At 43.2% G+C, this 15,913-nt stretch overlaps 1 protein-coding gene across 2 annotated transcripts in view; it reads left to right on the forward strand.

Moving 5' to 3' along the window:
- The window catches only part of LOC123017174 (fibroblast activation protein alpha), a 61,722-nt gene extending 55,990 nt beyond the window's left edge, over positions 1–5,732 (forward strand). Inside the window, exons 23-26 of one of the 2 annotated variants that reach the window (XR_006413547.1) lie at positions 958–1,022; positions 3,756–3,916; positions 4,120–4,193; positions 5,388–5,430. Coding sequence is in view for 1 of the 2 variants with exons in the window: in XM_044418337.1 (XP_044274272.1) it covers positions 958–1,022; positions 3,756–3,828; positions 4,120–4,193; positions 5,388–5,486 (311 nt within the window). In the remaining variant the exon portion in view is untranslated. Of the gene's footprint in view, positions 1–957; positions 1,023–3,755; positions 3,917–4,119; positions 4,194–5,387 lie in introns of both variants that reach the window. The other variant, XM_044418337.1, reaches the window with a different exon arrangement.
- Positions 5,733–15,913: the final 10,181 nt, after the last annotated feature.

The raw sequence follows: 15,913 nt of genomic DNA on the forward strand, positions 1-15,913 counted from the left end.
AGTGGCTAATGGATTTTCCTTCTTTTCCCAAAAAGCATCTGTGCTTATTGAATTATGTGGTTGTCTGTGCCCCTTTTACAAGCCAAAAAGAGCTTATTTTGGTGATGTTCCTGGTTTAAGATACAGCCGGCCCAACATTTATGAGTGGAGCTCCACCCGTCTCCTTCCATGACTGGCTTCAACTACTGCTGATTTCCCCTCCCCCATATACTTCTTAGGCAAATATTTCCAGAAGCGAAGCAAATTCATACACACACTCTAAACTACCTTGGGGCTCAGCGCAGCCACAGTTAACTGTGAAGTTTTGATGGTGCCAGTGGAACTGATAAGCACTTGATTTCTTTCCCAATGGAGTTTTCAAATTCTCAACTTTGGCTGGGTTGAGCATTTAGCCTAGGCCAAGCCTGCACAGGTCATTACTCCCATGTAGCAGCCATGGATTTATCCAAAGTCCTTGAACCCCAATCCTGTTTTCTAGTCCTAGGATATCTTCACTGAGCCCCAGGTATGGTTGGCCCAATGCATTCTGCTGGTTATGCCTCACACGTGCTGCCTCGGGAGCCAGGGAGCGTTGTATCCAAGGTTTATCAAGTAATTTCGGCGCTTCTTCCCCCCTGGACAATAAAAATGCAGTGCTAATGTATCCAGTGCACAACAGTTTGCAGCCCTTTCATCAGCAACTGCCTAATGGTGGGCTGGCCCCAGTGCTACCATGGATGAGCTACAGGGAATTGCTAGTGGGCAATTTTATGTGTCTGATGACCTCTGCCCCAGTGGGTTACAGAGGCAAGTTCTGGACAGACAAAAAGCTTCAAAATTGATTGTTCAGATTACTGGAAATGATTCCTGTGAATGTACGGCAATAAGTAAATATAATTATTCATCCCACATGGTTTTTGCTATATATAAATGTATATTTGTGTGTATTGTCATACCAGCTTTTGTTGTACATTGCAGCATCCATCTACACAGAAAGATTTATGGGCCTTCCAACTGAATCAGATAATCTTGAGCACTACAGGGTAAGAATCGCAGAAACCTTCCCATTCTGCTCCTCACATTTCTTCTGTCTTTCTCCACCTGGCTCTGCCAAGGGTATGCTTCCTCCGTCCCTTTCCACCCTCATCTGCTGCTGCTTCTGTTGGACATAATCTCAAAATGGCAATTTTGGGTAGGACTAGATTGAAGAAGAGATTCTGACAGGGCTGCAGGATGCACAAATCAGTTTCGTGGATATGATTGCTTCCTAAAGGGATGTTGCTAGTGAAAACATTAGCCTCCACAATAATATCGTGAGAGCACTTCCTTACCAGATTTTAATCCTTAGGGTACTTTCTGACATTTTCAGCAGAATAAGGACTAGAGAGAGAAAATCCCCATGCACCAATCTTCCACTTCAGATTGCAGCCTGCAGAACTGCCATTTAAAAAAGAAAATAATTTTTGGAGATAAATGGTGCGTGTCTGAGTAACACACGTCATTTGGTTTATTATGCACAGAATTGCCTTTTACACCTTTGCAAGACCATTTGTTCCCATAGAGTGTGTGTGTGTGTGCTGTGGGGAGGAGAATGTTAGTGCTTGCGGGGCAAAGGGAAAGCCACAGAACTTTCAGGCAGAAGCTGACATATTTGGATGCGGTGACTAAAACAATGTTTATCTTCAAAACTAAACTAAGAGAGTAACTAAGGGGCATGTAGGCTAAACGCAGCAGTCCCATGGCCATTTGCTTACAAATGTCAGCCTCAGTGCCTAATAGGATTGTCGCAACATTATGCTGCTGAGGACAAGCATCTTCCCCACAGAATTGCCCCTGAGGAGGAAATGGAACATTTTCCCATGCAGAGTCTGGCTCACAAGGTGCTTGGAGCAGTGGCTTCGCTTTTTGTGTTGTGGTTGTTGTTGTTTGGGGGAGAGGTTGGGGGGGGGGGGGATGTTAAAATAAAGCATGTGTCATCTAGTCAAAAGGTACTCTTGTCACCCAAAGGTGCTATGCTCTTATCCTCAAATTAATACAATCTGCAGGGAGGGTTTTTCCCCACACTCATATTGCAAAATTTCCAAAAAAAAGGCTTGGCTGAATATTCTGGCCAAGTATTTGTTTGAGACACAGAAAGTTGGACAAAACTAGGATAGCAATACTTTTCCCTGACCTGCTGGCATATGTGACGTGTGTGTGCAGGTAAAGAGGGCAGGAGAAAGTAAGATGTCTGCCTGCAAGCCCCTGTATCCTTCCTCATGAGTAGGTGTGAGTAAAGCAAGGCCTGCTGAACTGCCACATCAAGTGCCTGAGCACCTCTAGTTCTTATCCCCAAATGACTCCGTGCCAGGACAAACTATACCAGTGCGCATCAGTTCCCTGACCAACCATCCACTCCTGCCATGAAGGGCACTGGGACCACTGCAGTTCCCATCTTCACTGGCAGGGAAATGAGGGGAGTCCTGTCAGTTTCTGCTGGGAGATGGCCCTCAGCAGACAGATCCTTCTCTCCAGTGGAAACACATGTAGGTAGTGTCCATTGCCTAGTGAGGATGCTGGGGCCTACAGTCCTAAAGCGTCCCCAAGCAGGAATAGATATTCTGCCAGGGAGCCGTTTTCCTCTGCTCCTGACCCAGATAGTTGGTTTTCTAGGAGGAGAGAGGTAGCCACTTTTGAAGTAGGAAGGTAGCCACTTTTGAAGACCATGAGCATTTTGTGTGCACAAAAGCTTGTGCAAATAAACAAGCCCCTTTTGGGACAAGCACGTGGATATTTCTGCATGTCTAATAAATATAAGATACCTACCACCACCACCTTTACTACTAACCCTCTAAAGTAGCACACTTGAACAAGTGTTGCACCCTGTCATGCCTGCCAATGCAACATAGCACACTGCTGCATCAAATTGGAATGACAGGAAATCTTGTTTACACACTTCCTCCTGCACTTATCCTGAAGTGCTCAGAACAGCTTGCATATGACGCCCAAGCCAAGTTCCATCCAAAACCCGAACAAGTTCAGTCGTCCTGGTCTCAGTAGTGCCCTTCCATGCATTTTAGGCCCTTTTCTCACTTGGTAACTGCTGCTTGCCCAAAAAGCTCTTGGCCTCACATAGTCCTAAAGAAGTAGCAGTTCAAAATCGTTTTTCTGCCAGGTTTTCATGACAGATTATCTTCTTAAATGCAGACTCTCAGCTCTAGACTGGGTTCCAACAGCACAGTAACCCAAACCTGACTGTGGGTTTTTGTTGAACCATGAGTTATGTTTGAAAGATGGATTATTTTGCTATCTGAACCCTGCTGCCCTAAGACACCATGGTTTGCTAACCATGAAAAACCCATGAAGAGAATCCGTGTTTTGTTGTAGGCTGTGAGCTGTGCATTGCTCACCAGGGACTGTTATCTTGGCTGGCTTCGGGCAGTACAATAAACCATGCTTCAGCAGAAACCATGCTTCAGTGGCAATCCACAACCAACCCACATTCAACCACTGACTGGGGGTTACTCTGTTGCCCGAACCCAGCCTTTGACTCTGTCCTCCTCCTCCAGGGCATCTCCAGCAGACAGTATGGAAGCTTTTCACTATGCTTGCAAAGCCCATGATTTAGGACTCATATCCTGACAGAATGGAAGGACTGCTTAGTTCACGTCTTCGTGGCCAGCTGATGCTGATTACTACCACAGTCCTACAGGCACCTGATAATGAAGAGAGGCACCCCCATCGTTTTGTGTTTGGCAACCACTGAATTGCTCATTGTTTCCTCCCCCCCTTAACAGAACTCGACGGTGATGTCAAGGGCTAAGAACTTCCATAATGTGGATTACCTTCTCATCCATGGAACAGCAGATGGTGAGATTTATTAAAAGCCAGTACAGATCCTGAGAGAGAATCACTTTGTTTAAGAAACATTAAGCATTTTTCTGCGACAGCGATTAGGGTCAGTACTTTGAGACTCATTTCCATTCTCCATTCTGCTGACTCATTGTTGATCATGTCTGCCCTATAGCTTGATAACTCATAGCGTGAGTCTAATGCACTGCAGTTGCGAGCCTTCTGGTATTTGCCAGGATAGTATTTTTACCAGCCACTTTCACCCTATTAATTTCATGTTTTCTTTTATTCTTTCTTTAATTGTTCCAGATAATGTACATTTTCAGAATTCGGCACAGATCTCCAAAGCCTTAGTCGATGCTCAAGTGGATTTTCAGGCAATGGTAGATATAATCTATCTATTTAAGCTTTAATATGCAGCCTTAAGAACAACTCTATACAGAGCACATATTTTGCAGAAATGTCTAGTCTAAGATTCCATTTGCACATTTGTAAGCCTCACAGGGACGAGGGCTCAGAGAGGCCACTTCAATAAGTTTAAGGTGTATTGAAAAGATGAAGTGGGGACAACTGTGAATCCTTTGAATAGTCTTGAGAGCAAGTGAGACAGTTTCTCCTAAAACATCTTCAATGTCCCCAAAACCAATATCTATTATGTTTAAGATTTTCACAGTATGGAGTCACTGTTCACTTGCTCAGAGGGACACTCTACAACATTATACACATTGCCTTAGGATAAAGATGCGAAACTGAAAATAGGTTATGGGCAAGCCTTGGTAAGCCCTAGACTGGGGCAGAGGGAGAAGATTACAGCTGGAGGGACACTCACAGGAGCCACAGAGCAGTCCCGATATGGGGAGTGAAAGGGAGTATGGCATGGGAGAGGAGTTATGCCCCCTAGCTTCTTAGATTCCCAGTGCAGGAGACAGAAAGCATAAAGTTGAGTGCATTCCCACAGATGCCAAGGTTATTTTAATGTTTGGAAGGGAAGCAGTTAATTCTGGCTAGGAAATATCTATGATACAGCTATCCAAATGTAAATGGAAAAAACTTTCCTGCAGTGGGCCATTTTATCAGTCTTAAAGGTTACTTCGCTTGATAGCTGCATTGATTGCTTCCCATTCTGATGCACAACTTAATACTCATCATACTTCTTTTAATTTCACGATATTTGAGAACCAAGTCAGTGCAGGGCAATTTTCCACCAATGCCATGTTTGCAGCAGAATCCAAAAGCACGGATAATATTGACATCCCCTGCACGATTTTTGGCTTTGTTTGATGATGATGATGGTGGTGATGGTGACGCTGGCTGCTGTTTGAACATCACATCCTCCACCTCCAGATCACAACATGCTTTGAAACACTTTTCAACTGTGATTCGCTTGTGTGTGTGTATGTGCGCGTGCGTGCGTGCATGCATGCATGTGTTGTGGGGATGTGGGTAGGTAGGTTTCCTGTCAGGGCTACAAGTCAGAATCTTCCCCTTGGGCTCACAGAACTGCTCCCACAAGTGCTTTGGAACTTTACTGTTACCTATAAGATTAAGTTGCATGAAGGTCTTTTATTCTTTTTCAGTGGTACACTGACCAGAACCATGCAATCCCAGGCCTTTCGTATAAGCATCTCTACATTCATATGACCCATTTCCTCAAGCAGTGTTTCTCCCTGCCTTAAAGAGGGCGATTTCCCCTTCCCAGGCCTTCGTATCAATGAGAACAATGCACGCTTTGCTATAAAGCCAAATCTGCTGCACAGATTAAGTATATTCTGAAGAAAGGAAGTGAGAATTAAAGAAGGTTTGATGTTTACAGTCTCATTGACACTTGTGTATTAGCAAATAATATGACAGTTTGTTTTCGGGTACATTTATTTGATATGAAGCAAACAAATAAAAATAAAACTTGTCTTTTAAAGGCTGTACATTTTGCTTTTTTACCCATCAAAGCTGAAATCTGAGAATAGCCAGGATTTACAGCTATTGGGAAGGAACATAGGACATCAGGAGTCTGATTAGGCTAGTATGACTCTTGAGCCCATGATGCAGCATTGGGAAAGAAGGCTAGTCCACTAGAGCATCGGCACACAGAGAAGAGGCTAGCCCACCTCCAAGGGGAACCCTCCAGAGGGATGGGGTCCAGACTTACTCAAAAGGAAGGTTCTTAGAAGTAGTTGCTAGATTGGATTCATCAAACCACTCTGTGCATGCTCAGAGGCTCATTCTTTGTTGGTTGTACTTACTGGAAATGCACTGGAGCATAAAAAGCCTTTTGCCAAAGAACAGCCTGTTGTTTTAGAAGTGCAAAGAGGGAAACCTAGCTTGCGACACTTCCCAGAGTCTCCAGGGGAAGGAGTAATAGATCAAAGGGCCCCAACTGAGGGAAAAGGCTGTTTCTGCTCTACTTGAATTTTTTTGCTATCAGTTCCACCATCCTGCATCCATCAAGCTGTGTCCCTGGTCATCAGGCCCTGCTAAGCACCACCTCCTAATTTGCCAGGTAGGAAGCAGACACTCAACTCCTTGGCTTCCCAGCTATATCCTATTTCAGGGTCTGAGCTTCAGAAGTCCCGACAATCCTGGTGGTGCTACACCTGTATTGCAGTCCTTAATGTCCACTCAAGTTTGGAGTGGGTGGGGAATCTACAGGAAGTAGTAGATGAAATGGAGGGGAAGGTGTACATCACTGTTCTATGTTTTAACAGACATTGGTTGTGTTCAGATGACCAGTAGCTCAAGCCACAGTGGGCTGCAGTGTATGTTGGCAGCCAATCTGAGTAGTCGAGCATTTTGAATACTCCTTGTTACTTCGTCATCAGTACAACAAAGGTTGTTTAACCTTCATGGTTGCTGGGATTGAATGACACAACAAGCTGCAGCCACAGTTTGAACATTAAGAAAGCTCCCAGCATACACGGGTGTGACTTAAAGAAGCCACGGTGAACAGTGGAGATCATGCCTACTGGATCATTCCCTTGCTCAAGGAAGACTTGGTAACTATTGGTCTGTAAAGAGGATTAAGGAACTCCAACAATACTCTTTATATACTGACCACACTACAACTCCCAGGATTCTTGGGGAAAACCTATCACACTTAAAATGACATAAATGATAAAAAACCAGTGTATAACAATTGTTATTGTAATTATTGTTGCTGTTAATTGCATTTTTCAATAACTTTTCTCTCCAAAAAAGACCAAATGCAATTTATAATAAAATTATTAAAATAATACCACCTATTAAAATGGTCTGCTCCTGCATGCTGATGGATCTGGCTGGTTTCCAGAGGATTCCTGGGGACAGGTTTGGGACAAACCCTTTTGGAATCTGTCCTTCTAGCATCTGCAGACTTCCTCTTGTGCTTGGCCCACTCCACTCCTCCTCCTCCCAAATGCTATCTACCTGAACCTCACTACCATATCTAGGGACTACCTCTGATTGCCATCTCTGAGGGAAGCTTGATTTGTGGCAACAAGAAGAAAGGACTTATTAGTGGTGGCCTCCTAGTTATAGAACAAGCAACCCACTGAGACCTGCCTGATGCGAACTCTAATATCTTTTTGGCCCCAGGTTAATTTAATACTGTCCTGTATGACAGGGCATTTAATTCGTTTTCATATTATATTGAGGCATTAGGTCAGCTGCTTACCAGATCCTGTGATTTAATTTGTATCAGCTACTGTAGCTTTAAACTTTGGCTTTAAAATTTTTGTCTTGTAACTTTTATAATTAAAACAACAGTACAGTTCATAATGAAAACAACTGATACATAAAAGCCCCATCCTATCCCTTCAATTGCCTGGAGTAAAGGACAGTCTTGTTCAGTCACCAAAATGATGGCAATGTTGCCACTCTTACTGCTAAGTATGTTGCAAAATTGGGGACCTACCACTGCAAAACGCCCCGTCCCTTGTTGCCATCCTTTAAACATGTTTTGGAGGAGGCAGTAAGAAGAGGGTTCCAGCAGTTGACCTCAGTGTATGGGTGCATCTCCAACAGGAGAGCTACTTCAACAGGTATTGCTATGCAAGGCTTTGTCAGCAGAAATAAGCACCTTGATTGGCTTGGAGACAGACAGGTAGTCAGTGCAAAAGGGCCATAATCAGTACGACATGCTCAGACCATCACTCTGGATGCTGCCATGTTGCACAAATGACTGTTATGTATTTCTATATTACCCAAATAGCTGAAGCTCAAGCCATCGTTTTCCAAACCATTGTCTACAACAGTCCCATATAGACTGAGGTGCTTTGATCTAACCTGGAGTTTATACAGGTTATACATAGGGATATCATGTAGTGCAGATAAACCCTAGTCCAGGTCTGGTATCCTCCAGATCTTTTGGACTACAACTTCCATAATTCTGGACCATTGGCCATGCTGGCCAAGGCTGTGAGAAGTTGTCATCACATATCTGGAGTCTTCCCAGTTTTCTATGCCCATGAACATCACTACAAATTTTTAAAAAGAAGTACTTGAATTAACAGCAGGCCATTAATGGATTTTTTTAAAAAATTGATTGGATCTTTAAAGGAGAATGAAATGAATCATTTGACATAAGAGTGATTAAACAAAGGATTGGTCTACTGTGTTAAAACTGCAGAAGTGGGAGTTAACCTGCCGCTCCAAAGCTACAGCCTTTGTTTGTTTCAGCCATTCTGATATTCCTACCACAAGATTTTTCAGAGACAACAGACACATCTTCTATGTAATTGCCTCTGCCAAGCTGTTTTTGATGATTAAATTAAACTTTGATAGGAACTCTTTAGAAAATATTAAATTCAGCAAAGGATTTTTGGAAACACTGCCAATTAAGAGACACTAATGAGCTTTTTGTTGGTAATGTAATTAGAATTCAGCTGCTCTAATTGGTAAAGGGGTAAAATTATAGCTCTGAGAAAGTTAACATAAAAATAAGCAAATATAACATGGAACAGACCTAATTAAAGAGGCAATTACAGGGGCTCTGTAAGTAGTCCGCTTGCAACGCCACACCTACTAGCACAATAATTTTTGCAAACAAGGGAGATGATGAATTAATAAAGCCAAGACTTCTGATCCATTAAAACGGTTTCACTATTGTAGCCACGGTTCTTGGTGCAGAAACCTCCTGAGGTTTGTTTGATCTTATGACAATAGATTATCACTTCCCTTGAAAGTCATTGAAAGTCTTGTCTAGGCAGAAAGCTCCAAATACATAATTGAAATTTCACTTTCATAGATGACATTTCACAAACAGATTATGCTTTTCACAAGATCTCCCCACCCCCACAAGAAGTCCTTGAATACCTGCTTTTGTTGCTGCATTTTGTTTTTGGAGGAAGTGGGCTAAGTACTGGTTTCCAGGCCTAATTTAAAGCAGTTGAAGCTCTAAATAGGTTGGGACAGGACCACCTCCACCTGTATAAGGACCATACAGGACCACCTCCACCTGTATGAGCTTACTGTGCTTTGAGATCAATGTCTTCAGCCCCATTCTCAGTGCCATTTTAAGGAATTATTATTAATTTCAGTTCTATACCACCTCATTGCAGTGGCAGAGCAATCTCAGTGGAGGTTCCAAATTTATGGAATTCGCAATTTCCTAATACTCCTGTCCTCCAATGTTCAAGCAGCTCCACCATTGCGACTTTTTCCTTAAAACAGTGAATTTCATTAAAATTTTCAAACTGCATTTTGTTAATTGCTGTCCTCTCAATTTTTTGTAATGTGCACATCAAAGGAGTTCTTGAACAGTGAATTCATTGTTACTGTTGTTGTTACATTGCATTTATATCCCACCTTTTTCCTTTTGTGAGGAGTCTAAGGCATCTTAAATATTGCATCCTCACAACAACCCTGTGAGGTAGATCAGGCTGTGAATGAGTGAGTGGCCCAAAGTAACCCAGTAAACTTTATGTCCGAGTGGGGATTAGAGCCCGGATCTCTCAGGCCCCCAGTCCAACACTCTACCACACCACACTGCCTCTCTTTTATAGTTGTTTAATTACCATACTTTATCTATGGTTTGTAGACCATCTTTAATTGCTACCTCAGTGGTTGGGTCCTGCATTTGCATCCTGAGTAGAAGGCTGACTTTTCTCAAATGCACCTCTTCTTAAAGCTGAAGCACTTGGCTGTCAAAGCTGCACTGCATTCTCCAATTCACATCTAATCTCTAGGTCAGCCACCAAGACCAATCTTCCCCATCCCTATGCCCTCCAGAAGTTCTCTGCTACAACTCCCTTGGCCTCCAGCCAGGCTGATCATGGGGCAGGCATTGTGGCAGTTATACTGTATGGAAGGATGTCAGTTGAAGAAGCCTGACCAGAGTTTCTCCACAGCTGGAGTCCAAATCAGCATCCAGATTGAGCAATGCAGATGATTGCTCTTGTCGGCTTTCTCTTGTAATATTTGTGGTGTATGGTTTCCTCTTCCATAACTGAACTGAAGTGATAAAATCACACTTTCAGCATCTCAACACAAAACTGTCTCCCAGATGGACACAGAAAAATCTGCTTGACCAGATGCTGCCTAGCTTCATGAAAGTACTTAAGATCTTTAAGGCCACAGTCCTATGCACTCTTCACTGGAAACAAGCCCTGTTGCACGCAGACACTTTCTTCTGAATAAGTAGAACTGGACTGCCAGATTGCTTATTTTATCTACATGTTGCACCAAACCAAATACCGTCAATACTGAATGTGGAAACTCATCCTCAGTCAGTCAAGACAGTAGGAGATTTAATGTTTTGTCATCAAGAAAATCACAAATAATATCTATGCTGAAATTTTATCTCCTCATCCCTCCACCCCAGCGTGCCAAACAAGTAACAATTACAGGGTACAGATGTTTAGTACGTTTTGCAGAATCGTTCTAATAGCTGGCACTTAAGCTGAATGACTCCTCGTGTCTTGCAGTGGCATTGCTTATTCTTTTCAATTAGAAGTGTCATTTTCTCAAAGTACAGCCAGAAGTACTTTTAGGGCCAAGTCCTCTGCTTGCGTAAACCAAAGGCAACCAATCTTGAGCTTTGAACTTGTTCCATTTTAAAAAGATGGTATCATGGCTCACTTATTATCAGGCATCTTTATTCTCAAATAGGCAACCGCGCAACTCCAGGGCAGGATTCCTATCAGCTATATTTAAGCTATGTGGCTAGAGGAATACACGCCACTACTTCAAGCCAGGCTCATGAGCTAAAACATATGGATAGCCAGCTCGTTCGTCCACTAGTGTAGTTCAGCGGTGGCAGTGAACTAAGGAGTTTCTGTGAACTGATGCAACATACCAAAGGAGGAAGGAAAAATTTATTCAGTTTGCATTTTAGTGAGCTTTTTTTTTTCACTTTCCCACTGTTATTGGTTTCCGTTATTCAGTTAACCAACTGAAAGTTGGTTTCAGTTATCCTTTGCAATTTCTCCAAATATTGCAATGGAGCTCTCCAATAAAAAAATCATACAAACACACACACACACACACACACACACATAAAGGAAAAGAATGCTCACAAATTCACTATATTCTTAAAATTGCTTGCCAAAAAGTATACTTGGCAAAATTGTATACAAGAATGCACATATTTTAAAAATGCATATTACACAAACATGCTTAGGAATTTTCATGTAAAATCATATTAAAAATTATCAGAGTCTGAGACATAACAAACATGAGTGACTATTTGGATAAATTCTCAAAGGTCAAATTGAATCACACTGAAAACTGGAAAAACAAGAAACAAATACTGGCAGAAACTGAGTGTTTTGTCTATGACCTCAATTCAGAGGCAGTGCTAGACACTGAAAAGATCCAAGGCTCAGTTCCACAGGCCAAATTAAGTAAAGCACAAATATGCAAATTTACATATGCTGTAAACTCTGTGTGCATGTTTAAAGGACCCTGTCTCCTACAGACATCCCAGTTTTTAAAAAGGGTTGTATAGCCGGGCTGGGGCGATCTGATTTCAGGAAGAAAGTACCAAGAGCAGGGCAGTAGGTGGAGCACATGTGAGCAAAAAGGCCATTGTCGCAGGGGGATTAGATGTAACACAGCCAAAAGGCCTCATACCGTTATTCCAGCCTGCCCATTGACAGCAACATGGTGGAGCAAATGGCCTCCCACAAGTTTGGAACTACAAATGGAAGATTTGGCGCTCCAGGCCTAGTGGCAGCTTTCTAACACCACTTCTGTCTATATAAAACTTCCTGTTTCCTGCTTGCCTTTCCCCGGTTCTCCTTTGTGGCCCACTGCTGACAGGCCATGCATCCCTGTGAACCTAGGTGTTCCCTTTCCCAGGCAACCTGCATATTTTTCTGTTTGTTTTGCTTTGTTCTTTGATACTTTAAGCTATGGCTCCCATGTTACCTGTACCAACTCTAGAGAAAAAGTGAAAAAAAAAAACGTTGCAGCTGCTGGACACACATTTAGGGATGTCTGTTTTGTCCCTGCCCTATGTCTAAAGAGTAGGCAAGACAGTTCTGCGGGACAGTGCCTGTGCAGCATCAAGAATATCAAGATCAGAGTCCATCCTGATGGCTGGCCCCTGCTGACTGGTTCAGGCCTGGTTGCTAGTCCCAGGCAGACTGGATCCCTCACCTAACCCTCTCATACCGTAGAGGGGAATTCTTGCCTTTTGTATGGAAATACTTCTTATCAGTGTCTTTTTATATTTAGTCCAGTTCCAAGACCATGCTGTAAACAGAATATGTAGTCATATTTTCAAAAGCTGATCTGAAAATTATTAAACTCAAATTCTACAGAGCCTTATACTACTTCCCATCATTATGCCAAAAGAAAAGATACTGGCAGTCTCCACAGTACTTCCGAGGAAATGCTCTAACTCAGTGATGAAAGTTGTGCAGCCTTCCAGATGCAACTCCCATCACCCCTAGCCAGTGTAACCAGTGTGGAGGATGGTGGGCATTGCAATCCAACAACATTTGGAGGTCAATCTGTTCTCTATCTCTGCTCCAGCATATTGCAGCGATCATGATTGAGGTATCTCCTTGAAAACAAGTGTACACTTTATTCATCCCAGGAAAATTAAGCAGAATCAATAGTCTAGGCTTAAGAAGAAATTGAAATGCATTTTATTATGTGGCAGGCTACATTTGCTTTTACATCGCAAACATTTATAATCATCCTTGATATTTGGCTTTCTGTGAGGAAAAAAATACACCTATGTATTGAAACCTGCATTATTTAGGGAGAATACCATACCTACCCTTGTGAACCTAAACTTATCAGAAACTTCATGGCTTGATTGTTTTATCAGCTTTACTTTGCCTTTGTTGTTTACTGTACAAGGAACTGCAGAGAGAGTCATCTTGGCTACTGGGTGGGGTAGAACTTTAAAAATGGATAAATAGGAGGAGGAGGTGGAAGAGGAAATAATAGTAGAAGTCACTCTTATACTGTGAAGAGCAAGCAATGAGAAGTTCCAGTTACCCAGGTTCAGTTTCCCTTGTAAGGATATCACAGGGGCTTTATGGACAGTATTTGCATTTTTCTGTAAATGTATGGATTGGCAGCTTAAACTCTCCAACAGACAGCCAAATTCACTGCCGTACATCCAGTCTCTAGAGAGACCACCAGAACCTTAAGATCCAAACTCAAATCTCCAAGTCTTTCTGTCTCTGCCACAATCTTTTGCTTCCTTTACAGATGTGAGCATAAGCATGATTTTAGCTGTAACCCTCCCAGCCTCACTCAGCCGTCTTGGACTCCCATGGAGACACATCAGCTGGGTTCGCACAACATGACAACCTGAATAGAATGAACTGTTATTAATACTCTACTGCCAAGGCCGCATCTTTCCTCAAGATAACCAAAACTGACAGACCTACTCACACAAATCTGACAGGAAGCCCAAAACAATCAAATGAGCAACAGTGCTAAGAGCTGCTGTGCAGTTTGGGCACCCACTGTCCTTCTTGCAGGTGCAAAGCACCGTCTGTTGGGTTCCCAGTGGGGCAGAGGGACCTTTGGGCATCGTGTGCAGGGGAGAGAGGAAAGAGGTGCCCGAAGAGGGCCCTTTCACTTATCAAGTGCTTTCCTGGATTCCACACCTTCTACGTACATTTGCTTTTCATAGTTTGTGCAGTCCCTGCCACTACACATTGGACAGGTGCCAAGGCTGCAGAGATTTTGGCACTTACTGAAAACATAATTTTTTCAACAAGCAATCCCAGGACGGTAATCTTGACTTCTGCATAGAGTGATACTATACAGTATTTAATTAAGATCTTATATTGTTGTGTGCCTTGCTTAGATATTCATTTCAGTGTAACTTGTTTATAAATATTATTAAATAAACAGACCAAAAAAGGTATCGGTGTTGTAGATGAAAGGATGGGTGGTAAAATGAAGGGATAATGACTTGCCTAAAGCTTACCTAGGAAGTTTTATGACTGAGATGAAATTCCTTCTTCTTCCCCCAACTTGAAAAGCTACAAGATCCCCATTCTCCTTTGCATCTTGGTCATTCTCCTAGGTGAATGTTGGCATCAAAGTTGGCTCTAACCCACAAAAGATTTATGCCACAGAAAAATGTGTTCATCTTCTAAATGCCACAGAATGCCATAGGTTATATATGCTGGACTGCGCCTCATGAACGCAAAGGAAAAGAAACTTGTTCCTGTGAGAATTGCCTGGAATAAGCCTTGCATGTCAGTACCCCTTCCTGAGAAGCTCGAACAGCCATGTGAAAGAACTTGTGGATTAGACGCCACCTGCTGCCTTGCTCTGGAACTGTAACTCTGCTGGCAGACTTAAAAGGAAGGCAAGTTCTCCACAAGGCTGAAAAGGTGCACTTCTAGGCCTAGATTTCCATTTTGAAACCAGTATTATTTTGTGCTCCTTTTCATTTTGACCTAAAATCGTCTTTGGGACATGTTGGGAGGCTAGGTTCTACCTTTAGGCAGAGTCAGTGCTGCCTTAGAGGTGGCAGGCCCGCCTCCCCATATCCCATCCTCCTGAGGCAGCGCTTCAGAGGGGGGTGGCAAGGCCTGCTGCCAGCTACCCAGGCACTTTCTCTCAGTAGAGAGCCACTGTCACTGCATGGCCCTCAGAGGGGTGCCTGGGACTCAGCCAACTCGTGGTCATGATGGAGATAGGGTAAATTTGGACAGCCATGGCCTCACAACCTTGCCTACCTCACAGGGTTGTTGTGAGGATAAAATGGAGATGAGGACCATTTTGGTCACTTCGGCAAGAGGAAGAAAGGCAGGATATTGATGGTTTTAAATGTCATGGAACTGGGAAAGGCCCAGAAGTATGTGAGCAGGCAGGGAGGGAACTTAGGTTGTCCTCACCACTCTGCTCGGGTGACACACGCTGAGCACAGTGGGGTGCGTGGAGAGCAGGTGGCTGCAAAATGCTGGGCAACAGACGTGGGGGCAGCGTGGGGCCTGCCCTGTGACCCATGAGCCAGCCTGCTGCCCTCGGGAGCACCAAAGGAACCCGGCCCCCCACCCAGGAAAAGCATAGGAAAAACGAACTGCCTGGTGTGTCCGCTCCTGTGCCAGAGGATCCTGCTCACCAGAATGCTACTCCTTCTGCCATCCCCACTGAGGAGTCAGACTTCCCAGCAATTTTCCTTCAAACTGTGGAATCGCCTCCTTGAATAAGTGCTAATATAATAACTGGAAGATTGTAAAACATCCCTCCCCCACTCCGACCTGCGGCCCCTGACCTTGAGTAGTTGGTCACTATGACCATTTAAATTGTCATGATATTCTGATGAAGTAACGAAGTTCGTTTGTCATTGCTTTGTATGTTTGAAAATGTTGATGTGCATCACTTTGAGACATGGAATAACATGGAATATAATTAATGCATACATAAACATATAATAAGACAGCCCTCAGGTTATTGGGTGGGATAAACGTGTAGGAATGAATGAATAAATAAACAAATGCCACCCAATATATTGGAGTCCATCCAGAGTCAAAAAAGAGATCTCAGGGATTAAGAGGCATTGGTCAGAATTATTCTTCCACTCCTGCTCTTTTATAAACATTATTTGGCAGGAAACAGCCCTACAGCTCCCAGCATTTCCTAGCTGGCCAGGCATGCTAGGAGTTGGAGGACTTCCTGTTTGGACATGTATAGGGCTGCAACCATAGCT

The sequence above is a fragment of the Varanus komodoensis genome, unplaced genomic scaffold (assembly GCF_004798865.1).
Source record: "Varanus komodoensis strain SLA01 unplaced genomic scaffold, ASM479886v1 scaffold9, whole genome shotgun sequence".
NCBI lineage: Eukaryota > Metazoa > Chordata > Lepidosauria > Squamata > Varanidae > Varanus > Varanus komodoensis.